This window comes from Colletotrichum chrysophilum (genome assembly GCF_026319265.1).
Source record: "Colletotrichum chrysophilum strain AFK26 chromosome Unknown scaffold_18, whole genome shotgun sequence".
In the NCBI taxonomy this organism is placed as follows: domain Eukaryota; kingdom Fungi; phylum Ascomycota; class Sordariomycetes; order Glomerellales; family Glomerellaceae; genus Colletotrichum; species Colletotrichum chrysophilum.
Genome location: NW_026517305.1, coordinates 389995 through 417175, shown reverse-complemented (window position 1 = coordinate 417175; position 27181 = coordinate 389995). Strand labels below are relative to the sequence as shown.

Here is a 27181-nt window from a genome sequence, read left to right as displayed (position 1 = left end):
CGTCGCTGCCAGACATCCCGTCCTTTCTGCTGGCAGACGGAACAGCGTTTGAGATTGCGGGTGTGGGAGCTGAGCACACCGCGAAAGGCCAGTCTATGGCTTTCCATACGGCAGTTTGAGCAATAGAGTATTAAGTATGAGAAGCCCGAAGGTACAACCCGACTGGCGGTGTTCTGTTCTGGTGCCGGCTCATGTAAGTAGCACATCCTTGAGGCCCTCTCGGGGCCGACAAGCGCGTCGGATGCGAAGCGATCCACGCCTCTTTCGGCGGATACGGTTTTTTTTTTTTCAAGGCGTTTCCGTTGAAGTTACCGGCAGCTGAAAAGCTGATAAGGTATCCCACTAACTGCGGCGTCTCAAGTGTCCCATCGATGCGACCTTGTCGAACCGAGTGTGCCGGCGCCAACCCGGCCTTGGGCCGATGTCTGTCAATTTGTTTCCATTCTGCATCGACGAAGCCTTTTGCATGCCGTGCCGTCAAGGAGACGGAGCAGAATGAGCGGCGAGACGGCAGTGCAAAGTGATCGACAGTGCAAATGTCGTCTGTATGCATCAGTATGGAGCTAGCACTCAAGACAGCGTCTTGGGCCGGGAAAAAATCGATATCACGGCCCAGTTTCTCCCGCATCAAACGTCTTGGAATCCATACCAAGATGCTTCGTTATTGGGTATACGGGGCACCCATCCGGCGAAGGACTCGTGCGCCGCCAAACGTGGATCTTGCCCAGGCGGTTGAGCCGGTTCTCGCAGCCAAGTGCCCCATTCATGTCCACTCTGCATTTTGTCTTTGATGGGATTCTCCCACCGAGGAGTGGCTCTTTTGATAGATGCCCATGTTTCTTTGCCCACAAAACATTGGGCTCGTGTGCTCTGGCAATTCAACATCAATGGCCGTCTGCTTCCATGGCGCCATCGGAGAGGCCTCGCTTCGAGGAAAAGTGCATGCGGTATCGCCTAACCGCAGGGCAGATTTTCTCTCTGCGGTGCCTATGCTGTGATAGAAGTGGTCCATTGTGACATGTTGCCATCAGAGTTCCTCGGCTGAGATCCGTCCATTGAAGTCATGGCTGCTCTGCTTGCTGTGTCGGCAGCAATACTGAGTTGTCCGTGGGAAACGTCTGACGCCTGCAGCCGGAGAACAGAATCGGCCACCGTCAACCGTCAGCAAGTGACAAGCATGTTCTATGTAAGGTAAGCGTGTCATGGTGTATCGAATCGAGGCCTAGACTCTGTGTAAGCCTGCTCCGTGGGAACGTCAGTCCAGTCAGTCAATTCGAAGCAGACCAGACAAGTACAGCTAGTGAGGCCATTGGCACGGCGCAAGTTGTTGGGAATGTTGTTGGATGGATGCGCTTGCCTGCGCTTGAAGCCCTGCAAAGTAGCCACGGCCAGAACACAGGCGCATAATTAAGGACGGCCAAACAGCAGCATCCGTTGGTATCAGGAGTAATAGCAACAGACCGGAAAACGAGAAAAAGAAACGACTGCGCATAGAGAAGGGGGCGATCTGCAATGCCACGAGGGGTGGTGATGAACTTCGTCGGCCCATCAGGGAGAATGACATTGCCGTTGTTATCCCGTTCGCAGCCCATCTTGCCGTCCCTCTCCCCCCTCGTTGGCGAGACCTTGGTGGGCCAACAAGACAGAGAGACAAGTAGGCGAGGTAGCGAGCAATCAAGCGAGTCGATGGTGGTTTCTTGTTCAAGAAGACCAGTCGGGGGCGTTCAAAGTCGTTGGCGGAGGATTCCCCGACCCATGGGTGCTCACTGGACTCTCGCGATGCATGTCGTCTCGCCATGTCCACAGCCACTTGTGAACATCCTTGTCCAGGCCGTGAGACGAGAAACATTAGCATAGAGCGGAGAGGATCAGGGCAGGCCCAACACAAACCGCGCAGACGAAGGGCTCGCAATTTTGGCAGCCGGCGCTACGTACGTCGCGCTAGGTAGGGTGTTGGTAAAGTGTGTACCTCCAGGCTACCCCAGATACCTTCCTCTGGGCCCGGCCTAAGAGCTTCGATGTCCGGAGCAGCGCGCCAGTGGCAGAACCAGCGCCAGTGTCAGTGTCAGTGTCAGTGTCAGTGGAGGAGGGCTGACGGAAAGTGTGGAGAGGGGATCACGATGGATGGAGTTGGATCAGCGCTAATAGAGAGCCCGAATACAACATCAGCGTCTGCCCACCGCGGGCGGCGTGCGTCTGTGTGCTCTGCTGCTCGTCCACAGACGCAGGCAGGCTGGGGCTCTCGGGCTAAGTGAGCGAGTGCTAGGTTGTCGCTACTGCGTCTGTCGAGAGTGACGACTGCTGCTGGGCGCCATCGCGTCTTACCTTAGCTAAGGTACTGGCTGCATAGTACCGTAAGGCAAGGTATGTAAGGTATGTATGCGAGCTCCGTGAGGTGTGATGGACCATACAGAGGACAGTCACCCGCTCGTCGAGGGTGCCACGGGTCTTTCAGCGGCCCTCGACTGCCCTGGCCTCGACTGGTACTGGACGCCCTGCCCTGGATGCGATGCTCGTGCCAACCCTACCCCGATTTCGAAAGACAAACTCGCGATGTCATGGGCACACAGAGAAAGTGACCCCCCCCCCTGCTAGCTCGAACGGTGAAGGCCAGGGTTCCCCCCCGGCTCGATTCGACCCTGGAATGCCACCCTTGCGAATTTGAGGTCGAGCTCTGCTCTGGGCTGCTATGCTCTGGTTGCAGAGCGGGCGTATAATGAATGCGTGGTACTGAGCGCCCGTGGCCGTCGGCAGTTTGTTGTTGATTTCTTAGACCCGACGCTGATCAAAGGAGAAAGTCCTGCCGTCCGTCGTGGTCGAGGCGTGGATGTGCAGAATGTCCTGTCCGTCGTTGGACCATGGTTTGTTGGATGTTGAAGGCTCGGGGGGCTCCCTGCATGTCACACATGGCATGGCATGTTGTTCGACGATCCTCGCAGACAGGGATTAGGGTGTCACAGTGAGTGCGGGAAGAGGTGGAGGGAGGGAGGGAGGATAGGATGAGATGAGGAGAGACGGACGGGATCATGGATGGGATGGGATGGGATGGGATGGGACGAGACAGTTGAAACGGAGTATGCTGGAGAAGCTGAAGAGCGTGGGAGCGAAGATGGAGACGACAGATGCTGACCGAAGAAGCACTGACAGAGGGAAGCTGCCCCTTGACCACTGACTTGAGGCTTGAGACGAGGACCATTTCTTATTCCTGCTTTCCTCGACACAAGCGGGCAGGATTTGCGGGAAAGATCTAAGGTTAACGCCTCCAGAAACAAGCCAGCAGCGTTGGATATGGACATCCTACCAACCAGCCACGCCTATCCGTCCCTACCTTTCCTAGGTATCCGAGTATGTATCTGTGAAGGTGCAAACGCAGGAGGGGAGACAAGCATTGCCCTTTCTGTGAAGAAATAGCAAGTCGACGAGGAAATAGCAAGACTTCACTTGGGCCGGGTGCCCGGGCCAGACGCAGCCATGGATCGATCCAACAAAAGTCCCCCCCCCTCTTCCCGTGAATCCCTCGTGGGCACAGGCGGATTACTACACAGAGAGGTTAGTGATGCGAGGGCATATGAGAGAGGAACTAAAGAAGTAATGTCACTATATCACCGTGCTACGCCGCTCTCTCTCTCTCTCTCTCTCTCTCTCTCAACCTCCTTGCCAACCCCGACCCCGTCAACCCCGTCCTCTGGTTTCCCTGCTTGCGACGCAGCCAATCCGTACCTTGCCTGCCTGAGAAGACGCAGTGCACGAGATGCAGCAAGACCTGGTGCGGACCAGCCCAGACCTCGCCAGGCGAGAAGGCCAGACCCGACACGGGACCGGGGGTTGGCAGTCTCTCTCTTCCTGTCTCTGCCGCTCTCTCGATCCTACACAGACACAGAGTAGAGTCTGCGGCTGTTTCTCTTTGTCTCTTGACGGGGGAAGACGGTACGTATCGGGGGTCGATGGGGATGGGGACACACGACGGAGACAGGACGGGCATCGCTCGTCTTGATGATTATCTCGCTGCTCATTTGCTCACAACTCACTCTCCACAGAGACTGGATCCATCACTCTCATCATCATCATCATCATCATCATCATCATCCACCCGTTCTGCATTCTCTTCACATTCACACTCAAACCGTCCCCGTCCGTCTCCGTCGCAGGCCCCCGATCCCCTCCTCTCACACACCGTCGATGCTGCACTGGACTCGTGGACTCGCCTCAGAAACCCGGCCGACGGGCGCGGGCTGCTGTGTGGTGGGCGCCACTATTGCCGTTGGTCTCTCGATAGGTAGTTTCCCGCCATCGGCACCCACCTCATCATAATCATAACCATCGACGCTATCGTGCCATGCCATGCGGACGATGCGATGCAGCCTATGAGTCTGTACCAGCAGTGCCAGCCAACCATCTGGCGGCATGCCACCCCCGTCCAGCCTGGTGGCACTCACACAATGGAATTAAAACGGCCGCTGCCCGTTTATTTTCCTTCTTTCTTCCCCCCCCATGCCCTGCCTCACCATGCCTTGTCTTACATGACCTGTACGTACCTTGCCGTCCGCACATCACCCTCTCTCAATACGTAATGCGTACGAGTAGCTACGATAGGACACACCGCGGACACTGCGGACACGGCTGGCATGTGTGGTGGTGATTGTCTGCACCTTACATACTAGTAGGCATGCTGGATAGGTAAGGTATCTGATGGGAGTGAGGTATCCAGAGGGCGGGTTCGTGAGGTACGGATACCCATACTTTGTGCATGCCTACCACCCTGGTTGCCGGCATCGATCTCCGTCATCATCATCCTGACGCCGTTGTGATATTGCTCCATGTCCATATCCTCCTACTCCTCCTCCTCCGCCTCTGTCCACACCACATCCCCGAACCCGAGGCTCCCTGCTGGAGATCCTTGATGTGGTACTGGTGATGCCGCTCCGGGGTCGTGTCATGCTAGCCAGGTAGCCTCCCAGTGCCCGTGCCGGTGCAACCATCGTAACCCTAGAACAACATCCGCGTCGTCCTCGCTCGCTCTTGTGCGCCTTGCTTGTGTCGTCTCCCGTCTCCTGGCCTGTGTGCATCGACGGGACTTAACTGGCCCTCAAATGCCCTTGTGTTTCCTGGACCAGTTTGCTTCCTGTCCTTTCTTTCCCTCCCTCTTCTTCTTCTCTTCCTCTCCTCATCTTCGAAGACCTCCATCCTCACACCTTTTCAGTTGTGAGAAGGCTGAACCTGGGTATCCATCTAGCCTTCTTTGGTGGATTGAGGGTGGTCTGTCTTATTGATTATCTATCCAGCCAGCCAGCCAGCCAGTCAGTCAGTCAGCCAGCCATCCTCTCCCAAGCTCGAACCGTGATACCGGGCCTCTTCTGCCCTACCTCCGTTGCTGTACCTTACCCTCCGATCCCTAGCTGCGGCACGGTACTGCACACTCGCATCACATCACATCGACCAGTCCTGTCCACATTGGCCGCCATTCGTCAACCACCCACCGCTCAGCTCGGCTCGTCTGGCACCAAGCATCAGCGCCATTCCCGGATCCAGCTGCTGTGCACACCCTCCTCACGTCTTGATCTGTGTGTCCAAGGCACCAGACGGGCGAACAGACGGCGAAGGAGCTACCGCAAAGGGCGAATCAATAATCTCACTCAGGCGACGAGACCATATCAGGAGGAGACTATCTTAGTCTCGTAGGTCAGAAGCGAAAAGAGAGACACAGACGGACAGAAGAAGCGTCACCAACAGCACCACCAACACCGGCAACAGCATCATCCAACAGCAGCAATAGCACCACCACCATCATCATCATCATCATCCAACACCAACTATTTGCAAGGTATTATTACAGCCCAGCCTGGCCCCCGAGGCGAGGCCACCACCACCACCACCACTATCAACCACCACCCTTCTTCGCAGGCTCGGTCGCCAAACCCCGGAGTCGATCGAACAAATCGCCGGGCTCGAGGTCGACGCAGAGACGCAGAGACGCAGAAGGAAGGGACGGGCAGACGCACCCCGGAAAACCACTCGTCACATTTATTGTTCCTTTTTTGGGGCGGACCATCGAATTCTGCAATATTCCTCCTCTCTCCCCCTCCAACCCTCCACCCCCTGTGTGCTCGCTCTTGTTTCATTCGTTGCGTCGCACGTTAGCTGAGGTACGGACGAGTTACCTGCTCGACGGCGCGATACTCGTTCCTGTGGGCGTTGGCTCCTGTACCATACCTTGGGCTGGGTCATTGATACCAGTCCTTTTTTTCTTTCTTTTGGTTCAGTTGGTGAGGACGGGCGTTCATTTGTTGTCTCTTGGTGTAGTATTATTGCTGGCATCCATCCCGTTATTGCATTGGATTGGATCGCAGCTCACCTCACCTCACGCATCGCATCGCATCGCATCGTCCGACTCCCCGACTGTTCCAGTCCGTTTCCCCCCTCCTTCACCCTCACTCTCATCGACCCATTCATCATCTCTTCTTTTCTTTTTTTTCCCTCTGCCTCTTGTTTTTTTTCCCCCACGGGCTGCTTACTCCTTTCTGTGTGTTCTCTCTCTCTCGCCCATCACCCTCCCCTTTTCCTCCAATCGAGGATCGGAGACTGCACATCAGGGCGTGTTGCCAGCCAGCAGAAACAAGCGGTCGCATTAGGGCCAGGATTCCCTCGACTCAGACTACGAGGCACAACAAGCACTGGCAGGACAGGAGACAGGAGGCTAGTCTCAGAAGTCAAGACAGGAAGAGAAGAGAGCAAAGCAGGGCCAAAGGTGGCAGCAGGACGACAGCATCAGAGAGGCCATGTTCCAGCCTCAGCCCACGCCTTTTGCGTCGGGATTTCACGCACAACCGGCGCAGTTTCACAGCATCCATTCGGCACATGCACCACGAGGGCAGCTGCAGCTTCACACTTCTCACAATTTAGGGGGTTATGGCATGGGTGTAACGGGAGGAGGAAGTGCAGCAGCAGGAGGAGCTGGAGCAATGGGAGGAGGCGTTGGAATTGCAAGAGGAGGAGTATTAGGAGGGGGAGGAGGAGCAGGAGACGGGATGGGAGGAGAAATGTCTGTGTACAGCTTCCACTCACCGACCCCGCTGGGAGTGGGCTCACCGTCGGGTGCGAACTGCATTGGGATGGGCCTGGCGTCCGCTGGTCCCGAAGGCCACAGCATGGGCAACCCCCTGGCCCACAGCGGGCACACACTGAACCACAGCAGCCCGGGGCCTGCACCGGATCAGGGACATGGACATCATTATCGCCATCACCAGCAGCGGAAGCATCACCAGCAACAGCAGACGATGGGTGGAATGGATCAGCGGTCGAATTCGCTATCTCTGGGCGTGGGCGTGGGCGTGGGCGGGGTGGAACACCAGATGGAACCTGCAGCTGCAGCAGGTGCTGCAACTGCAGCGGGTGCGGGTGCGGGTGCTGGCGTCGTCGTTGGTGCAGCTGTCGCCGCGGTTAGTGCAGCCGCGCCGGTCGCTGTCACTGGAGTCCAGGTGTCTGTGCCGCAGCAGCAACATCACCAGCAGCAGCAACCCGGACCCGGACCTGGACCTGGACCTGCTGGAGCCACGGCGGTAACAGCAGCAGCAGCTTCCCCTGCTGGAGGCAGCTTGTATTGCTCATCCCCCGCCAGCTACGGCGGCGGCCACAATCATCACCATCCTCCTCCTCACCCTGCAGCAGCTTTCCACCACAGCCCTGGCGCGTCTTCTGGCTCGGCCTCTGCCTCCTCTGCCTCCACCACGCCGTCTTCCCGCTCCCATTCCCTCTCACACGCCCATTCCCACTCTCATTCCCACTCCCACTCCTCCTACAGCCACTCCAACCCCAATTCCCATTCCCACCTCCACCACCACCACAACCACCACCACAACCAACAGCAGCTCCAGCACCACCTCCCTGGAGCTCCCTCGTCCAGCTGTGACCCGGCCTCTTCCTTTTACAACTCCAACATCTCTTCTTCCTCAAACACAAACACCACCGCTTCCGCAAGCACCGCAAACTCCACGAGCACTCGTCCGTCCACCATGGAGCCCGGCGACCCTTCCGACCTCGCCGCCCAGGAAGCCGCCGCCCGGGATTACCAGCCACAGCTCCAGGTAAGCTCTAAGCTCCCATCCATCTCTCATCTGTTGTTCATTGTCTGTCTGTCGCAAACGAAGCTCGAGCTTGGAACCGAAGCTCTGCTCACCTCAGCCCAGCTTACCTCTGCTCTGGATCTGCGCTAACCACTTCCTCTCCCCGCCGATAGGGCCCATTAGTCGGCGACAAGATCACCAGCGACGCCATCACCGACGAGTACGCAAAGGCCGACGATGTCTACGTCGCAAAGACCATCGTGAGTCTCGATCCGACCCTTCCAGCTCCCCTTCCGAGACCCAAACACCCTGGACATTGTCTAACCTCGGCCCTCGTTGCCGCCCACTCTAGGCTCTTCCTCAGACGTATTCTCACTACCGACCCATCCAAGGCGACGGAAACTGCGGCTGGCGAGGTAAGTCACCCTTCGCCCTCGAACCGTTCCGTGCACCACCAACCTACCCCGCATTCCCAACTCGAGTCCTCGCACCAGCTTTCACGATACGACCCCTCCGAAGCACACCACGATAGCTGACTGACTGTTTCTGCCACAGCCGTCGGGTTCTCCTACTTTGAGCATCTCGCCAACAATGGCGATCAGGATCAGATCCTTGGCGAAATCGCCCGCATCACGAGCTTGAACCAGTACCTTCTCAACATCGGCGGCTACGATCGGATGCTCTTCGAGGATATGGTGGACGAGACCATTGCTCTGCTGAGAGACCTGGCAAACAGCATTACGAACCCGCAATTGGCCCAGCAGATCGTCCTCCAGCGCTTCAACGACCAGGACGCCTCCAATGCCATCATCTATCACCTGCGGCTCCTGGCCAGCTCCTGGCTGAAGGGCAACCCCGACGATTACGCCCCCTTCATTCCTGGCGAGACGGGTATCGCCGGCTACTGTGCCGAACTCGAGCGTCCCAACAGAGAGATTGAGCATCTCGGCCTCCAACTGCTCGTCCAGGTCCTCCTCAAGCCTGTCAACATGGTTCTCGAGATTGCTTACCTCGATCGGAGTGCCGGGAGTCAGGTCAACAGCTATCGCATGCCCAGTGAGACCATGGGCCAGGATCCCGCCAACCTGGGCCCAATCATCTACCTCCTGTACCGACCCGACCACTACGACATTCTGTACAAGTCTCCCCCGAACCCTGCACCCTTGAACCTGCAGGTCAACCGCGCGACCTGCTTTTCTCACCGACAAGAAATCATGCCCGTCGCTCCCTCTCTGCACACCTTTGCCAACATGGACTACAGCCCCTTGGCAATGCTGCCCGGCTTTGGCGGCCCGCCATCCGGCCTGTCCTCGGGCCTGTCATCGCTGGGCTCGCCAACGTCTACCTCACCAATGCCAGATGCCTACGATGCTACGCCGCAGTCCCCATGGATGACCACCCCCTACTCTGACCACATTCCGCAACAGCAGCAGCCCGTACCCACCCCTCGCCCTCAGCCTCAATCCACGCCGCAGCCTCAGCAGTCAACCTCCACATCCGGCAAGTCGTCACAGCCCGTGGATTATCAGCTGAGGTTTAGCCACCAGTGCTGGCATCTCAGCGGTTCTAGCTCCGCTCAGCCGTCCATGTTGTCTTCTCAGCCCAGTTTCCCAGAACCCAGCTTCACCACGGCCATGTTCAAGAATAGCCATTTCAACAAGGCCCACTATCAAAATCCCCATTTTCATCCAGAGGAGTGGACACCCGATGATGAGGCACACGAGAGACTGCCTCCTGCCAAGAAGAAGGGACGGATCAAGTCGGAGCACTGAACTGTCACGATGGGATAACGGTACCATCATCTCGTGACGCATGAGGCCTGGTCTTGGGTAAGCCTCCTGCTCTGGGATACAGAAGTGGAGACGAGCCTCTGTCGCAACACCCAGCGTTCTCAAATGCGAACGCGAGGCTTGACGGATGGACTCTGTGATGAGGCAGGTCGTTTTCGAACACGAAAGCAAGAGGTTTAAGACCAGTCATTTTGGTGGTCTGGCGATTGGCCAGGCATTTCTGCATTGTAGGAGGCTTAAAACTCGGTTCACTGGCTTACTGTGGCTTTAATCGTTTTATTTTCTCTACGGGGAATGGAATCATGACTTATGAAGAGGGATTTATCTTCACGGCTTTGGCGGGACGGTTCAATCTTCAGGTTGATACTCATCATAGCATCGGCGTTGTCTCTAATTGGACTGGTTGTGGTTACATTTCCTTGCTTTCTTAATCTAGCAACAATTTTATGTGAACGCTGGTGACGTACTGTCCTAGAGTTCCATGACCAAGTTTGATGAAACAAAACCCAAGGTCTTCAGTGGCGGATGCGTGGGATTTGGTTCTCACTCCAAAGTTTCTGCATCCTGACAACTGTACACCATGGTGACCTACACTCCTTCTGCCTTCAAGTCGCATCAAGTCCATGAACTAAAATCAAGAACCGACAGCCGCCACTGCGGCAGCCCAGTGTTGATCCCGTCTGCGTTGCCTGCCGGCGGCGCATCTCGGGGTCTTGGCGCGAATGCCATCTCCTCGGGAAGAGAAGACCAAATCAACCACCGTCCCTAGGAGGTTTGCTCCGCGCCTATGAGAACAGGCCATCGGGGCCAACCCATGAACCGGTGTGCTTCTGCACGCCCGCCGATCTCATGCAAGCATGCTTGAGCATTAACCGCAGCCTAGCACGGCTTATCTCCAACGTAGCTTGATTCGAGAGATTGATATATGCGGATATTGATATTATATATATCTTATATCATGAAATGCCATTCTGCGTGATGTAACAGCAGCCAAGGATCTCGGTACCGCCTATGATCGTCGGAAGCAGCCAAGGTTGCATTTCGGTCGTTGTCATTCAGGGACAGCTGAGCCGGAAGGAATTTCGACGTCCTGCTCGGCAAAAATTTCCTGTGTCTCTCTGCGGGCGGTGGCCAAAAACCAGAAAACAAGACATTGGTATCATTGAAACGGGGACGATCTATACACGGCTCACCCGCAGATCCTTTTTGCGCCGGAAGTTCCATTCCAAAAACGCGGAAATGCCGAGCTGAAGTCCCTTCCTTCGCTCTCGGCTCCGGAAACAAGCCTCCAAAGAGAAGAATAACACGCAAAAGTCCCGGTCCGAACCGAGAGCCGCGGTGGATCACTGATAAGAGAGGTGAAGGGGACAGGCACACGACACGGCAGAGAGGTGTGACGTGCCAGACCTGGGCAGCTCCGCTGCGGTGCCTCCAACGGAGCGGTCCAGACCATCTTTCGCACCCCCGCTCCCCCCTTCACCTCGACTGCCGTGATGAGCACCGCATATTCCACAACAGTAACGCAATTGCCAGGGCCAATGCCGTCTGCGAACGTGCCAACGTGGGCTTTGCTCGTCCGCAGGGGTAAGTAGAGCCGATGAGAGAAAAGCTAGCCAGGAGTGGGGGATCAGGCAAGTCGTTGATACACCGTCCCGTCGACGGCCGCGGCCCCCAACCGCCTCGCAAACTCCTCCACCCACCGCCTCGCATACCACTCCCTGCGCGCCCTCGCGTCGCCAGCAGCCGCCCACGCGTCCCATCTCGGCCCGACCTCGGCCTGCACGCTCGTGGCCGTCTTGCCCTCCAGCCCGCACGGCACGAACCTCGCCCAGGGGTTGGCGCGCTCGTCCCCGTCCACGACGACGTCGACGTTGAGCGCCGTGCCAAGGCCGGTGATGTGCCGGCGGAGGTGGACGCCCATGGCCGCGATCTTGCGCTCCTGGCCGTGCGCCCTGGCGCCTTCGGTCCAGACGCCCGGGTCTTCTTCGGAGAGGTATGTGGGGATGCCGGGCCCTGATGGAGAGGAGGCAAGGATCGCTTGGGTCGTTTCTTCGAGCAGGCGCGCGTACGAGCGGACCGTCTGGTGGGGATAGTACGGGCTCCGCAGGTCGAGGATGGGCCAGAGGACGACTTGGCCGGGGCCGTGGTAGGTCGTCAGGCCGCCGCGGTCCGTTTCGATGACCGCGGGGGCGAAGTCTCGAGTTGTGCCGTCGTCGAGGGTCACGGAGAGAGGCCGGGTGAGGCGGAACACCTGGTCTTCGCGCAGCGACTTTTGCCGTTTGCCGAGCGTGTAGGTTGGTGTCGGGATGAAGGACACAACGAGGGGCGATGGGGCGCGGGGCGTCGGGGCGGATTTCCAGTCGAGAAAGGCCTGGCGCAGGGAGGCTTGGAAATCTGAAGCGGCTGTGTATGATAGGAATCCGGCGGCGTCGCGGGGGGAGGAGGAGGTCAGGTGGATGTGGCGCACGGCGCTTGGTTCAGCGCCGTCGTCATCTGGGAAGACGAGCTTCGAGACGGGCTGCGAGGAGCTCCATCGTGTCTGCGTCTGCGTAAGGCTTCGTAGTGTTCGGTGGGAGAGGGTTCGCGTCGTGGAAGCGCAGACACGGCCGAGAGCGGTTCGCGGTGGTCCCATTGGCTTGCTGTACGTGCTGGTGCTGATTGGGCGAGCGTTGGATGGGAGGAGGTAAGGCTGAGCAGGTGAGGTTTGGAATTCTCGTCCGAAAGCTTGAACAGAGTTTCGCGGAACGAGCCAGGGGGTTGAGGCGGCGAGCAATGTGGGCACTGACGGCGGCATCTTATCGATAGGCGTTGCAGACCACAAGCACGGGCCATGAGAGCCGCAGGGATTCGGATCCTTCGGGCTCGAGTGACATTCCTCCAGGCTCTGAGAGGAAGCAGGGCGGAAGTGGGTTGACTTGACGTAGGATTGCGTGAAGCAAACTGTCAGACACGGATGTGCATCTGTCCAAATACTCTCAATGATGATCTGAAGCTATAGCGAGATAATTCAGACTTAGACTATAGGAATGAATCTTCACCTGTTCCAGGCCGCTCTGAATTTCGGTCTCGGTTCTACTGTTCTTGGCCTTAACTTGTATCAGAGGAATACGATGTTTTACAAAATGGGGACGATGATGGCTAATATCCCACCGGAGCACTCCATCGGAACTGGCGATCAGTAACTCTTGCGCAAATTGCAGTTAATATAGTCAGAGTCATGCGCCAGTTTGAGACAGCCGCACAGCCGTGTTTTTTTTTTTTGTCAGTATCTAGATGGAGTGCGCAACAACGTATGGCCACGATTGTAAGTGAAGGAACTTAAACTCATCATTTAGCTTCGATTTCATAGACTGTCCTACTCGAAAATACCATGCATAATGTCCCCCAACTAGAGGAACATAGTCTTCGAGTCTCAAGATAGAACCACTGTATCGGTTTCGAAAGGTGCTTGGTCCAAGTAATAGAGTTCGCACTAACATCCATTCAGTTGAGAGTGCAATATCACAACACTCTACTTGTGGGTTGGTCTTAGCGGTCTTTCTAGCACCCGAGTTGCCGTGACTCGGGGACAACACGAATAGTTGCGAGGCGAACGAGGGGTCCATCTGGTTGTCTATCACAAATAGGGGGAAAACACACAAAGTAAAAAAGTAAGTTGGCCTGTCTTTCTTGGGGGAAGCTTGTCACTTGAATTACACCTTTTGCCTATCCATCGCACAACACCACGTTGCAGGCATCACCTTGTTTTCAAACATGCAATTCAACGGTATCTCTTTCCTTCTGGCCACGCTGCCGTTCTTGAGCGGATTAGTCGAGGCAGGATGCACCAATGTTGGCGGAGGAGTTGGAGGCAACCCCTTGAAATGCACAGCGTACAACGCACCCAGGAATGTCGGCTCATCCGTCAATGGCCCACTCAACTCTCTTACGATTTCACGAGTTGAGGACGACACGAAATTTCCCGATTGGAGGTTCTACACTTTCAAGAACAACATGAACTACGACATCAACTTTGCCGTCCAATTCTGGAATCCCAACACACAGCAGGTTAGTCGTGTGCTTTCCCCATTTCCTCTCACCAGGAATACTGACTCTTCTGCTAGAACAACTGGCAAACCTACACTCTGTCACCTGACGAGAAGTGCGACGTGCATTTTCTTTCTACGCTTCAAAATTTCAAGCTCACTTGCTGAGGCATAGAAGCCCTTAAATGCGTATATGCCCTTCAGGATATTGGAAATTTGCTTTGGAAACCCGTTAGTCGGAAACGCTGGTAGAAATCTTCTAGGAGGGGTACATGGCTGTTACATCGATACCCATTGAGAAATATTGAGTATATGTAGCTACTGAGATTGTGCTCGACCTCTCACCCAGCAACCTTAAGCCATGTTGTTGCCGTCCCTGCTTAGCTAAAAGAATCCGCCCCGATAGCAAACGATTCCCAGCCATTACTGATATGAAAAGCCATTTCACGTTCTAGGAGCTGCAATGAGGCTTAGAAACGCCGAATACGAATCTTTTGAGAGTAGTAAGGGTGGTAGGCACCATGTCATTTTCCAAAGCTTTTGTTCTTATACGTAATGACCGATTTGGCGCACTTTCCGCATTATCTTCTGTCCTTGATCGAGAGGAGGATCTCGATTGTCAAGACATGGCATACCCTACTTCCTGCCTGCAGTCATGTTTCATGGTCGCTCACGGTTCTCATTGGTGTCATTCGCCTCATTTTCTAGCCCGCGTCAACTCAGGGAACCACCTGCGAGTTGCCTCACGGTTGCCTCAGACGTTGTGTAACGACCTGTGGTTTGCGTTTCACAGAAATCCTGACCTGTTCAGAATTTTCAACCATAACCTGCAGGATGGCGGTGCTCTACTGCAGGCTGAACTTGACTGGATAGAAAAGAAATGTGCCAAGCGCACGCATATGGTGTAACATATCAGGCTGTGGCCCGAGATGGGTGGGTTACGGTTGATGGCTCACCAACTTCAACCGTGTCGACGTGCAGAGAATGCATGCAAATAAATCACCATTCTTTTGGCCCACTTCAGGAAGAAAATCTAAGTTTTAACACAGTGAGAAGTTCCGTCAGGGAAGGTAGGTTGAAGCTGATATGGATGCTAAACGACCTCCACACTACGGTTTGTTGAAGTTCCGGGCACATGCCGCGCCCCAGGAAGATCTCCAGTCTCTTAGATCGCCAAGATCTGACTGCATTCCACAAGACGGCTGTCGTGGCTAGACTAGGCAGCAGATGCAAGAAAGCTGGCCGTCATGCAAGGAGCTGTCGGCGATACCGATCAAGTCTTGGACGTCGTCATCAATTCAGCCTTTTTTCCCCTTTGGACCAACCAATGCACAACTTATGACCATGTTTCACGAGAGAGTAATAATGTTAGCAAAGCTGCATGATGTGTAGACTTCAGGCGATTTAGATTTGCGCAAAGAGGCAAAGCGAACCACTACGAGGCGCAGCCTGATCGCCTTCGCAATCGCTTTTTGCATAAGTAAATCGAGGTGCGTGCAAGTTCCAGCGAGCCTTTCACCAACAGCATCTCCATTATTCCTGAACAGATGCTTCCTACACAATGTCAGGGCCTACCAAGGAACGACCTGACAAGCCACAGTTGATCGTGGGCATTGACTTTGGCCTGACTGGTAAGTAACGAGCCTCTCTTTACTGTGAGATGAGACCGACAACAACGGTGCATCGCAGCATCGCAACATCGCAACATCGCAACATCACAACCCATTGCTCAACTGTATCGCTCATTGGAGATGGCTGAAATGTTACTTAGGGACTTCAGTAGCCTGGGCACTGCCGTCCAAAGACAAAGTGCAGAGGATAGATACTTGGCCTAGTGAGTAGCAGCCTCTACCATCTACACTTACTGTTGAGATCTTTCGATTGACTTGGTCTATGTATCTAGACTTGATACATCATGCTGGGAAAGTGCCGTCAGCTGTTGTACTTGAAGGCCCAGATGGAGAATCGGCGTGGGGCTTCTCTACACGCAAGTATCGCGACTCACCACAACATCCGGTGTACACACTCTTCAAGGCGGTCATAGGTAGGGACAATGACTCTTCTGGCGACCCGTTTGCGGACAGCAATGCAATTTGCGATGAAAAGGAAGGCGAAGATCATTTGGGCAGCCAGGCTGAGTCGGACGAGAACGTGGGCGAGGTATTCCGTTCCGACACGAAGACAATGACTTTTCACAGAGCCAAAGCGTGCCTCACGGAGTATCTAGAGGGTTTGTACGCGCACATCAAGAAGGAGTTGTCCATGGAACTGCCGAGAGGGACTGACTGGCACTTGATACGCGCTTGGTTTCTCTTCAGCTATCCGACGACTTGGAGCGCTACCTCGATTGAAAGATTCAGAAATATTGTCGAATCCTCCGGTTTCGGACACGAGAAGTATCATTGGGTCAATGCCTCATATATGGACGAGGCTCAGGCCGCGATGGCTTCTTTCTGCACGGGCACCGATGGTTCCAGACCAACTCCTGGAAAGATCATTCTTATCGCCGACATTGGTGGAGGAACCACCGATGTGAATAAGTACCTTGTTGAGGAGGATGACGGGAAGCGGGTGAAGCTGAGAGTCGAGACCGATCCTTCCGGCCGAAACTATGGCTCGGTGCATGTCGACTACAGAGTCACGAAAAATCTCCGCAAACAGATTCTGATAACTTTGTCCAGCTCAGATAACCCTTCTCTCAGAAACATAAGCCCCGACAAGAAGGAATCTGTAGCCGAGGAACAGGCAGGGTCAATTCTCGGTCGCAAAGACTACATGCATACCAAGCATGGTATCGATGGCGATTCGCCCCTACATCAAGAGGAGCGTTACCCTCTTTCTCTTACACGTTCCACGGATCCCGTTGCAACTCTGCGTTTTCAAATGCATGGCACCCTGAAAAGGGAATTCAAGAAAGAGTGCCAAAGGATTTGGGATCAAATCGAGGAACATGCAGAGACTCGCCCGGAAGGAAGCGTGGACCAGCTGGTGCTCACGGGAGGAATGACCAGAAACGTTTTTGTGCGGGACTGGTTCAAGGGTAAAGTCAGAGACTCGCAGAAAACCTTCAAACCCATCAGAGACATCATATTTCTAAAGGAGCCAGAAACTACAATCAGTAAAGGAATGGTCCACGACGCCCTCGAATCGTACAAGAGAGACGGTCTCTGGTTATATAAGTCTCTTCATTCCTATGGTATCGTGGCCTACAACTCGGAAGGGCAAGTCGAAACTAAGCGAAAGTTCTTGGCGAAGGGCCAAGTGATTGATCCCAAGAAATTCAAGGAGAAGCAGACGGTTAGGTTCAAGCTGGCTCACCAAGTCGGTGCTGATTTGCGGTTGGCTCGATGGGACAATGAAGACGGCGATGACAGCATTACAACAGTCGGCTCTCTTACTGCGGACCTGCCTCCTCCGACGGAATGGGATGTAAGTTTCCTGACGAGTGGATATTGGTATGAGAGGGAAGTCTGACCAGATACAGCCATCTTGGAGCTTCGGCTGTGACGCGAAGGTTGAAGTCGAACTTAGCTTCGAACGTCGAACTGCGACAGTCAGTTTCTGTTCTAAGGAGAAAACACGACACCGACTGGTATTCAATGAAGAATGGCATTCAGGTACTGCTCGGAGGCTTGCGAGTAGGCCGCTTAACTTCGAAACCCTCGCGAACATTGGACTGGGCATACTAAGCTTGTTATCCAGCATCATCATCGGTGTTGATATTGTCCCTCGAGTAGGCGGTGGTACTGCTGCAGGCATCTCCACTCGCGATGCTTCCCATGCGACTGCTCAAGAAATCAACGGCAATGACGGTGTCGGAGAGGGCGGTGGACAATTTGACAGCTTCGAGGAAGCATAAGACATTGTATTTATCTCTTTCATCTAGTACAACAATTCGTAGCCTTACCGATTGATCTTGATATCATCTTGCACATCGAATGCGATTACCTGAAAGACCGATGGGGACTTGGAGAAGAGATGAGAAGAGGATCCGGTTCGGCCTGTAAGCCATCAGGTGTCCGAGGACGAACGGGTCTCCCATACCTGACCGGACCAGGATGACCCGGCCGGCGCCCGGCGCCCGGCGCCCGGCACTCGGCTCCGGCCGTCTGAAGTTCAAAGATGCCAACTCGGAAGCACGCCGTCAAAGAAAGATGTTTCGTGGCTGGTGCCATCGAAACAGACATTAGTGCGATTCCAGCAGCGCAGCACTTGACTCAGCCAGTCATCATCACGACACACAAGACTGTCAATGACGCCCGTGAATTCGCTGTCAACACAATGTCTCACAACGGGCCAAGAATGCGCCATCTCCAAACCATCCATCATGATGACATGCACAGACCCGAACAGTAGAGCATGTGTCATTACAGACTTCCATAGTGCGCTGAGCCGACGCCGGCACGGCGCTATGTGGGTAGTCCGGCCTTGCCGGTCGATCTGGCGCTCGCCCGGAAGGGCACAAGTCCAGGGGTGATATGTCTTATTTGTCACTACTCTTTCAGACCTCCAGCTCGAAGCTGCGTCAATGTCTCCTCGAGCCACCAATACCCGCGATGCCCGAAACCGAGGTAGCAGCGCATCTATCAGGATGCAAAGTGAAAGTCAGGCTCGTGTCACCCGGCCGGCTGGGACGACGGACAGGGCGACGCGAGTACAGGCAGCTCAGCCTCCATGTGCGAGCTGACAGCGACAGGAGAGAAATTTTGTGTTCTTAGCACACCGCATCTGAGCCACGCTGGTACACCTCAAAGCCGCGCAATAAACAGAGGGGACGGCGCAATCTCGGGAGGCCGTTTTTGGTCAGGAAGCGCAGATTGCGGTAGTTGGCAGCGCGAACACCGCAGATCAGGCTCTAGTGGAAAGGTCCTGGAGAAGATCCCACCAACAAAACGACCAAGGGTGCTGCGGGTGCTGCGGTTGGCCTTGGAAGAGAAGGGCAGAACGCAAGATGTTCTGTGCCGACGTGCATATTTTTCTGCTGCGAGACCCTGCGTCTGGTGCAGGTGATAAGCCTTCTGGCAGGGCAGGGGGTGTTTCGTCCCAGGGATGGGGTGGTTGATGGGATTATCCGTTCACCGCCAACCGTCCGCTTTGGCAGACGGAAGCTCGAGCACCTGCTTGAGCTGGAGGAAGAAGCAGGATGATGAGGTTGAAAGAGGCGGGAGCTCAGCAGCGGGAACAGACGAGACGTCCATCCGAACGCCAGCAAAACCTAGTCAGTCCCGGCCATCCCAATTGTCATGGACGACGACCTTATTTCGATGACCCATGGTGCCATGTCCAGAGCCTTGTCGCGAACGACTCGGTTTTAGCTCAAAGGTAGTGCTCACGCCGAAAACATCCAACGTGAACCTAGGACCAGCTTCAAACGCACTTCTCCGAGGCGCCAGATGTGGTTGGCCCGTTGGAGGGGGGAAAGAAGGCAGACGACAAGGACGCAGGCGAGGAGAGGAGAGCAAAAAAAACAGTGTTGGTCCGCTTTGATCAGAGGATGACGTCGGGGCAGGGAAGATGGCTGGACCCGCTTGAGGATGGATGGATGTGTGGTCCCTGCGCTGGCAGCAGTCATTGGTGTGGCAGCGACGGTGGTGCTGTCGTTGCCCAGCAGGGACTCCAGGTGGACTCTGTGGTGCGGTGGAGGCTGCACTGTTTGCGCCTGGAAGCTGACTGTGCCATGCCCCGTCCAGCAGGGCATTGTCCACAGTGTGGGCCCGGCAGTGGCTCGGTGGTGTCGTCATGGTCGGGTCCACGATGCGCTGTCCGCCGGTGGGAAACCGCCAGTCGTTAGGTGCATCCCAGCACCGAAGCTGCCCAAGCTGCAAGCTAACCTGGAAGGTACCTACCTCCATCTGCTCTGCACTAGCAGAGACCTAGGCAGTAAGGCTAGACCGAGGTGAAGCAGTGAGAAAGAGCAGAGAAACAAAACCAGCAGGGGGTTCCCTTTCTCCCCGCTAGTTTGGCTTCGCATCCCGGCACACGTAACCTGGGTTGGCTTTGCATCATCTGATTGCTCGCCCGTCATCCAATCCGTTTCTTCTCTCTTTTTTCTCTCCCATCCTCCAATATCTCGGACTGGTCCCATCGCTTCATCCAGCCGAAACACCTAGAAGCAGCAACATCCGGCTCGAATACAATACCACCCGATCATCCCTACCCATTCACACTCTGGAACCAACAGCATCTTCGGCCGAGAACGAGGGTTGCAATCACTTAGAAACACACGCAGCAACAAGAGACACAGAGCTGTCCTAGCCCCCCCCATCCGAACTGAAACATTCTCTGCGAATCCGGTGAGTACCCTCCCCTCCAGGCCAAGGCAAACCCGTGAATTACTCGTGTGTGCCGGCTCCCCTACCCCCTCCCCCGTCCTCCCCAAGATCCAATCCATTGCGCAACATCGCCTGGCTCCCGTCAGGCAAAACATCCGCTGAGTACAAATCCCAGACCACCACCCTCGAAAACAATCCTCCCCCAGCCATCGCAAAGCATCTACATCCTCAACAGAGTCCATATCAAACAGCCGCAACAATGGTAAAACGTGAGTCCTTCCTCCCTTGTCTCCCCCCCCCCCCCCCCGCAATGCCTCGCAATCCAACGACCAACACCCATTCCAGAAGCCGGCCTCGGCCTAGCCTCCATCATCTTCCTCTCGGGGTCGATTGTTCTTTTGATGTTCGTCATTCTTTCTGGCGTCAAAGACACCGCACCCTTGAACAAAACCTACTTCCTCGAAGCCAACACCGCAGGCATTACCGGCGCCCGCGATGTGACGAGATGGACCTACTTCTACTACTGCAACAACCAGAACACCGACTGTTGGGGTCCCTGGCCCGCCCCGGCCTTCGGCTGGGCCTGGAGCCAAAACGCGGATAACGTTCCCGACATCCTCGAGGGCGGCCACGGCGGCGGCACCACATCCACCGAATTTTACTACCTATGGCGCTTCGGCTGGGTCACCTACCTCATCGCCCTGTTCTTCACCGTCATCGCCTGGTTCGGCAGCTTCCTCGCTTGCTGCGGTAGACTCGGATCCGCGCTGGCGTTCATGGTATCCGCCGCCGCCTTGTTCTTCCTCAGCATCGCCGTCTCTCTCATGACGTACGTTTTTCCCCTGCTCGGATCTTGAAGCAAGCATCACGCTAACTTTTTTTCTGCAGTGCCACCTTCGTTAAGGCCCGTAACGCATTCCGAGCTGCAGGCCACGACGCTGAAATCGGTACCTACGCATTCGCCTTCAGCTGGGGTGCCTGGGCGGCTCTGTTTATTGCGACTTTTTTCTTCTTTATCGGCATCCGCGGCGATAAGGGCCACAAGGGACCTAGCAGGTTCAGCCGCAAGCGCAGCGTGCGCAGCCGCAGATCCTTCGACGTCAACTCCGGCCACCGTGTCAAGGAGGACTACAGCTAAATCATTCGCTGCATCGCCATTTTCCACGGGAAGTAGGACACCACCTACAAGACATTAAAACCATACACAATGTTACACACAAAACCGAAAAACACACACGGACGAATCGAGATGGATCATTCCCTTGGCACTGGAGTTTGGTATGACGGATAAGGGAAGTTGGCAGGACTGTTGATATCCAGAGCGCATGATGTACTTACGACTGTTTCTTCTTTTTTGCATTCCCGGCGGCGTTGAAAGCAACGCATCCATCCACCTACGTATTTTGGCTTGGCGCATGGGCATGCCCTGACTGAGCGAGGCTATCCGCGGATAGTCAATGCCCAGTTTAATACAAATAATTATATCATTAAATGCTGACCTGGCAATGCTGCCATCCTGAAGAACTGCAACCATGTCTGGAACTTTGATGAATTATTCTTATCCGTTAACTCATCCGCTTGATGCGGGTGTTGGTACGCAATGATGGTTAGTACTGAATGTGAGTACTAAAACTTGATGAATCCGATACGTTGAAACTGCGAGGCCGGCGGATTCCTCATTCCTGTCTCAAGTCATTATCACCATACTCGTGTGACTTGTCCATCTGGTGCATACGGAAAGCCTTATAACCGTATAGGTGTTAAGAATTAGCTCCATTGCCGCCACACCAACACCAAATCCTTCGCTCACATAATCGGTTTTGCGAATTCGTCACGGATACATACACCCTCTACCATATATCCCGTTCACAGCACGCACAAACACTCATCATTTCAGATACCGTGGTCTTTTTGTCTTTCTCATCTTCCTATTCTTCTTGTCGTGTATAAACGTCATGAAACTTCCTCCCATCCCTTTCCAGTGATAACAAGAAGACCGCCCCGCCACGTACAGACCCATTCTCCCGTCATAAGCGTCGACTTTCGGGGCGGAAAGAGCAAAAATCAAAAGTAAATGCAGACCATGTCTGGAAGAACGCCGTCCATGTCGTATACTGGGCGACCAGAGTGCTGTAAGTGTTTTGCCGTTCATAAAAGAGGAGGAAACGCGAAGGCAAAGAGATTTCTCGTCAAACAAAGCAGACACTCCTTGCCAACCAGTGATATATGCTGATGATGCAAACGTAGAATACTTGGATTGAGGGTATGAAAACGAGAAAACAAATAGAAATGGTCCGTAAGGGGTTGGTGAATAGGAAGAAAAGGAAAAAAAGGCCAACGGAGGCCAGCTCGGTCAGCATGGGAATTTTGTGGAAATCATCAGCCTCCCCACCAACCGCTTGGGCTGTTCTCCTCGGGCTTTTCTTACAACGACATCGTCGTCTATTCCAACCTGTTCTCCGAGCCCACCGCAGGACTCGCGGTCGGGCTGACACTATCCAGCGGGGCGGCGTGAAGGGCGGGGCGTGACGCGGCACTGGGGTCAAGTTCTTTTCTCTTACGATCAAGCACCGACTTCACCCACTCCGCGACCTCTTCATCCTCGGTACCAGACGACAGCGAAATCTTGCCTACCGCGTCCGCAACAGCCTCGGCTTCTTCACCCTCTTCGGCCTCTTCTGCAATCGTCTCAATCTTGGAGAAGGGCTGCATCCAAGGATGTTGGAGTAGCATGGCATACGTCGGACGTTCCTTCGGCACCTTGTTCAGGCACTTCTTGACGAAATCGTGCGCAGTAGTAGAGTATCCCTCTTCGGGAAGGCCTGGGGGCTCACCCTCAACGATGGCCTGAAAACGGTCAGTTTAAATCTCTGTAGGGAATTTGGACAACTCACGCTTAGTTGACTGAAGATGGTTGACGATACCTCCGGCGGGTAGGGGTACCGTCCCATAGCGCACTCGATGATGGTCAAGCCCAAACTCCAAATGTCACTCTGTACACTGTATGTACCGTCCGCGCCAGCAGCCATTCCGCCTCCTGATATCCGCTCAGGGGCCATGTAGCTCTGGCAACCGATGTTCGTCTTGGCAATACTGGCAACAAGGTTTCCACTAACGCCGAAATCGCAAATCTTGACTTGGCCCCTGGTGTTGGCCAAGATATTCGTGGGCTTGACGTCGCGGTGAATGATGTTGTGCTCATCCTTCAAAGACTTAAGACCCATGACTGTCGAATACGTGACCTTGCGCAAGACACCTTCGGGGATGCCGCCGGTATACAGCTTGTCGATGGAACCTCCATCCATGTACTCTATACACATGTAGACGGCACCTTCCTGGAAAAATGCGCCATAAAAGTCGATGATGTACGGCGAAACGCATTCGTGCAAAATGACCAGCTCCTTGAGGATCGTCGTGAACTTGGCCTCTTCAAGTTCTAGCCTGATTTCCTTCATGGCCATGACTCTCCCAGTCGCTCCCTCTGACACCGACAGAGATGTCACTGGCGAGTCATCGCCCCGCACTGGCGAGGGATCTGAGTGCGATGTACTCAGATTGGCATGCTTGAATCCACTCAGGCCGCTTCCAAATCGGGGCGCTCGTGGCTTCGTATGCCTGACCTTGTAGACAGTGCCGTAGTTTCCCTTGCCAAGTTCGTCCATGACCTCTACCTCGTCTAATGAGATAGTGAAGGCTGTGCCGTTGGCGAAATTCACACCGGTCTTGGTAATGGTTGCGGCGCCATCGAACGTGATCCAGCCCTTTTCCGAGTCAATGTACTTTTTGAAATCGTCCATTTTTGATCCCTGCGTTCCATTCGTGGCACCTCCATTGGAACCTTGCATGTCTGACAGCTTCGGCGTCGGTGATGCTGGCGAGGGGCCTCCTCCCATATCTGACAGCTTCATTTGGGGACGCCGCCTGTCGGCAAGCGATGGCTTCGTCTTGATAACGGGCGCGGAGCGAGGCATGCCTGCAGGTGAAGGTCGCACCATACCACCGGGCAGGCCGCCGGGCAAACCGCCGGGCAACTTCAAACCACCGGGGACGCCTCCAGGCATGGAAAGACCGGGCGAGCCCTGCCGAGGCACGGGAGAAGCGGGGCTCCCCGACATTGAGTTGGGAGGAGGATTCGTGCTGGCGGGCTTGCCCATGCGCTGAGCGTGCAGAGCGCGCGCCTTTGCCATGATGTCGTTCATAGCACCGCTGCCCATGCTTCCTGTCATGACTGAGGCGGTCGGCGGGAGTCGGCGTGCGTGGCTCAGCATACCGAGCGGTGTCGACGAGGGCGTCATGTTCTGGGGGTCGGAGACGGTTCGCAGCGAGGGGACGCGTTTGGGGATGTCGGACATGCTATCAGAGGGTGCCTCGAGCGGGGTGCTGGCCTCGGAGGAGTCAGCAGAACCGGGTGATGCGGGACTGCTGAGGCCATCTCGATCGACCAAGCCATCAGGAGTGGCCGGGAAGGAGTCGGGGGTGTTGATGTCTGCCATGACGAAATAGAGGCTATCCTCGAGGCGGTGACGAGGATCACGATGGCGGGCAGATAACGTGGGGAGAGAGGGGGGGATGGTTGAAGTCGTCGGGGTGGTCCTACGGCGCAGGCAGCATGTGACGGATGAGCCTTGGAATCGTTCGCAGGAGAGTCAGCCGGGCGGTAGATAGGTGTTCGTAGTATCGTGATGTCGGCCGCGAGGGTCGCGAATTGGTATGGTGTCAACCGATCGCTCAGCAGTGAGCGGTGGCAAGAGATCGAAAAGTTGGGGGTAGTAGCGAGCAGCCGCGGGGTTCTAGACGCGGCGGTTTGGATAGTGTGGCCTGCTGCGCACTCGGGTCGGGGTTGCGACCGGGGCGGTGGCAAGGGCAAACTCTAAGTCGGGTCGAATTGCGATGGGACTGAGAATGCGCCAACGGGCTAGACCGGCCAGGCCGAGCAATTTGTTGGGGGGTCTCGTTGACTTTTTTTGTCTGTTCGATGACTGTGTATCTATTGTAAGCAAAAGATCCGGACGACCGAAGAAATATGGAAAGCAATGAGAGGTAAAGATGAAAAAAAAAAGCAAACGGGAGGACGTTGAATGTGGAATGGGCGCACCTAAAAAGAACGAGAGACGGAGTAGGAAGAGGGAGTAGGGCGACGGACGGGGTTCAAGGTGCAAGCAAGGTGGAATAAAAAAAAAAGGGTGAGAGTCGGATGCAGAGGCAGAGGTAGATCAGAGACAGACCATAGACAAGAGGCCGATAGTCAGGTTATGATGATTTCCCTCCACTGGGCAAAGGAAGCAGAGCCTGAAAAGAGACAATGGCGGGGAACAGAATTTAGACGAGCGAAATGGGTTCGAATTCGCAATGCAATTTTGGTGCAAACGTCACAAATGGCAGCCGCCGGGCAGGTATTGGATCCGTACCGAGCAGTAAAGTAGGTACCTACAGTAGGTACCTCCCCTGCTGCCGCACTTTCCTTTAACCAGCAAGTACCTCCAAGTACCGCCAGCAGCTTGAAGAAAGTGCCAGGGTGCCGCCGGGCCCAGCCATTGGCGGATGCTTGCCGATGGGAGTCAAACACCGCAAGAGATACCCCGCAGTACCTGCCTTGCCTCATGCTGCTTGCTGGGTGATGGGAGGTGCGCAGATGGAGAATGGGAGGGAGCGACAGAGGAAAGGACTGAAAGTCCCTTCCCTCCCAGGAAATGCCCATACATGGAAACTGCTTGCCGCTGGGCCTTTGAGGACCCCAAATAAACTTCGAGGCAGGAAGGAAGCGTCTCCAATAGGTAGAGGGTTGGGCATGAATCGAACCATTGGGCAATGGGATATGGGGTTGGGTAGAGGAGGTAAGGCACAGGGCATGGGAAAGAGAGAAGCTCGAGTAATGACAATGTGATATCTCGACGAAACCCCCGGCAAAGCTGAAGAGAGGATGCGGCTCACCGACTAGATCTAGATGCTAGGCCGTCCGGCTCCAATGGAGTACCTAGGTGTGGACAGGACAGGATGCTCGGTAGGTATGGTAGTAGGTTCGGACTGGTGTCGGTAACCAGGCTCAACCAGTTCTGTGCGCAGAGACTGGGCCAAAGGTTGTGGTTGTGGTTGCGGGTGGTCGTGTGGGCAGTAGCAGTTCAGACGGGATCGGGATGGTCGTTGGGGGCGAACTAGCCGTTCATATATGGTGTCCGTAAAGGCCAGGAAGATAACGTGTCCCTGGAAGACCCTTGAATTGTGGGATACAGCAAAAAAAGACGATGATGAGGATGTTGGTGCTGAAGAGGGAGAAACACGAGAAGTGTGCCCTGCGCCTGATCAGGTTTGCTCTGGCGAAGATGGAAACGAGACGCAAGGCGATGCAGATATCATAATAATTCAATGACACCGACAGCCCGCCTCGACTTACCTGATGTTCTGCGTCCGGAGTATCGGTACATGTGCCCAGGCCGTTTGGCGGGTGCTTCTGCCGCAATTTATTGGCAGCGGAGTACATGCACCAAGGTACACCCACGTCGTCTCTCTATCAAAGAGCTCCTCTCATGTCATCCACCCTCACCCTCACTCACTCACTCACTCGGCTGCTTCAGGTATCGAGAAGAAACAGTTCCATGCCATTCTTTCTTGGTGGGAACCCAACAGGCTCTGTCAGGTCTACCTAATTATTACGCTGTCTTCCCTTCCAGTGCTACCCTTTTTTCAATAGTAAGTAGGGCTGGCAACATCTTCCGATTTTGCATTCATGCTCACAGACACGAAGTACCGTAGTAAGGTCCCGGGGTTGAGCTTGGGCGAGAAAGAAGCAAACACATTCTCCAAATGAAGCTTGACCAGCTCCAACTGTCCCAGACTCTGCTGCATATTGCCATCCCAAACCCTGGACAACTTGCATATGCAACTCCCGCCCTTCGACCATCCGGTGCACCGCCACCTGCATCACCGCCCAGCCTGTCCAAGTTCACCCAGCGCCCATTCCAGGACGGTGGATGTTTGTGTCGTACTGCGACATTTCGGAGCCCACTCCTGCTTTCCCCTCCAATCATCCGCATATC

At 55.0% G+C, this 27181-nt stretch overlaps 6 protein-coding genes across 6 annotated transcripts; 4 read left to right on the top strand and 2 right to left on the bottom strand.

Annotated features, from left to right (window-relative positions):
* Positions 1-8009: 8009 nt before the first annotated feature.
* On the top strand, positions 8010-9832 carry COL26b_003360 (uncharacterized protein; the record flags this gene model as incomplete). The annotated part of the gene is made up of 4 exons (XM_053176258.1): positions 8010-8081; positions 8234-8320; positions 8413-8476; positions 8616-9832. 4 exons carry the CDS (start codon positions 8010-8012, stop codon positions 9830-9832), a joined length of 1440 nt encoding a protein of 479 aa, XP_053039879.1.
* A 1645-nt stretch (positions 9833-11477) lies between these two features.
* On the bottom strand, positions 11478-12644 carry COL26b_003359 (uncharacterized protein; the record flags this gene model as incomplete). Its single annotated transcript, XM_053176257.1, has 1 exon — positions 11478-12644. The coding sequence occupies one exon, from the start codon at positions 12642-12644 to the stop codon at positions 11478-11480; it is 1167 nt and encodes a 388-aa protein (XP_053039878.1).
* A 959-nt stretch (positions 12645-13603) lies between these two features.
* On the top strand, positions 13604-14043 carry COL26b_003358 (uncharacterized protein; the record flags this gene model as incomplete). The annotated part of the gene is made up of 2 exons (XM_053176256.1): positions 13604-13897; positions 13954-14043. The coding sequence occupies 2 exons, from the start codon at positions 13604-13606 to the stop codon at positions 14041-14043; spliced, it is 384 nt and encodes a 127-aa protein (XP_053039877.1).
* Positions 14044-15436: 1393 nt separating this feature from the next.
* On the top strand, positions 15437-17734 carry COL26b_003357 (uncharacterized protein; the record flags this gene model as incomplete). Its single annotated transcript, XM_053176255.1, has 3 exons — positions 15437-15506; positions 15920-17330; positions 17578-17734. The coding sequence occupies 3 exons, from the start codon at positions 15437-15439 to the stop codon at positions 17732-17734; spliced, it is 1638 nt and encodes a 545-aa protein (XP_053039876.1).
* A 2672-nt stretch (positions 17735-20406) lies between these two features.
* On the top strand, positions 20407-21285 carry COL26b_003356 (uncharacterized protein; the record flags this gene model as incomplete). Its single annotated transcript, XM_053176254.1, has 3 exons — positions 20407-20416; positions 20493-20976; positions 21036-21285. 3 exons carry the CDS (start codon positions 20407-20409, stop codon positions 21283-21285), a joined length of 744 nt encoding a protein of 247 aa, XP_053039875.1.
* A 1304-nt stretch (positions 21286-22589) lies between these two features.
* COL26b_003355 (uncharacterized protein) lies at positions 22590-24640 on the bottom strand (the record flags this gene model as incomplete). Its single annotated transcript, XM_053176253.1, has 2 exons — positions 22590-22994; positions 23042-24640. 2 exons carry the CDS (start codon positions 24638-24640, stop codon positions 22590-22592), a joined length of 2004 nt encoding a protein of 667 aa, XP_053039874.1.
* Between the last annotated feature and the right edge of the window lie 2541 nt (positions 24641-27181).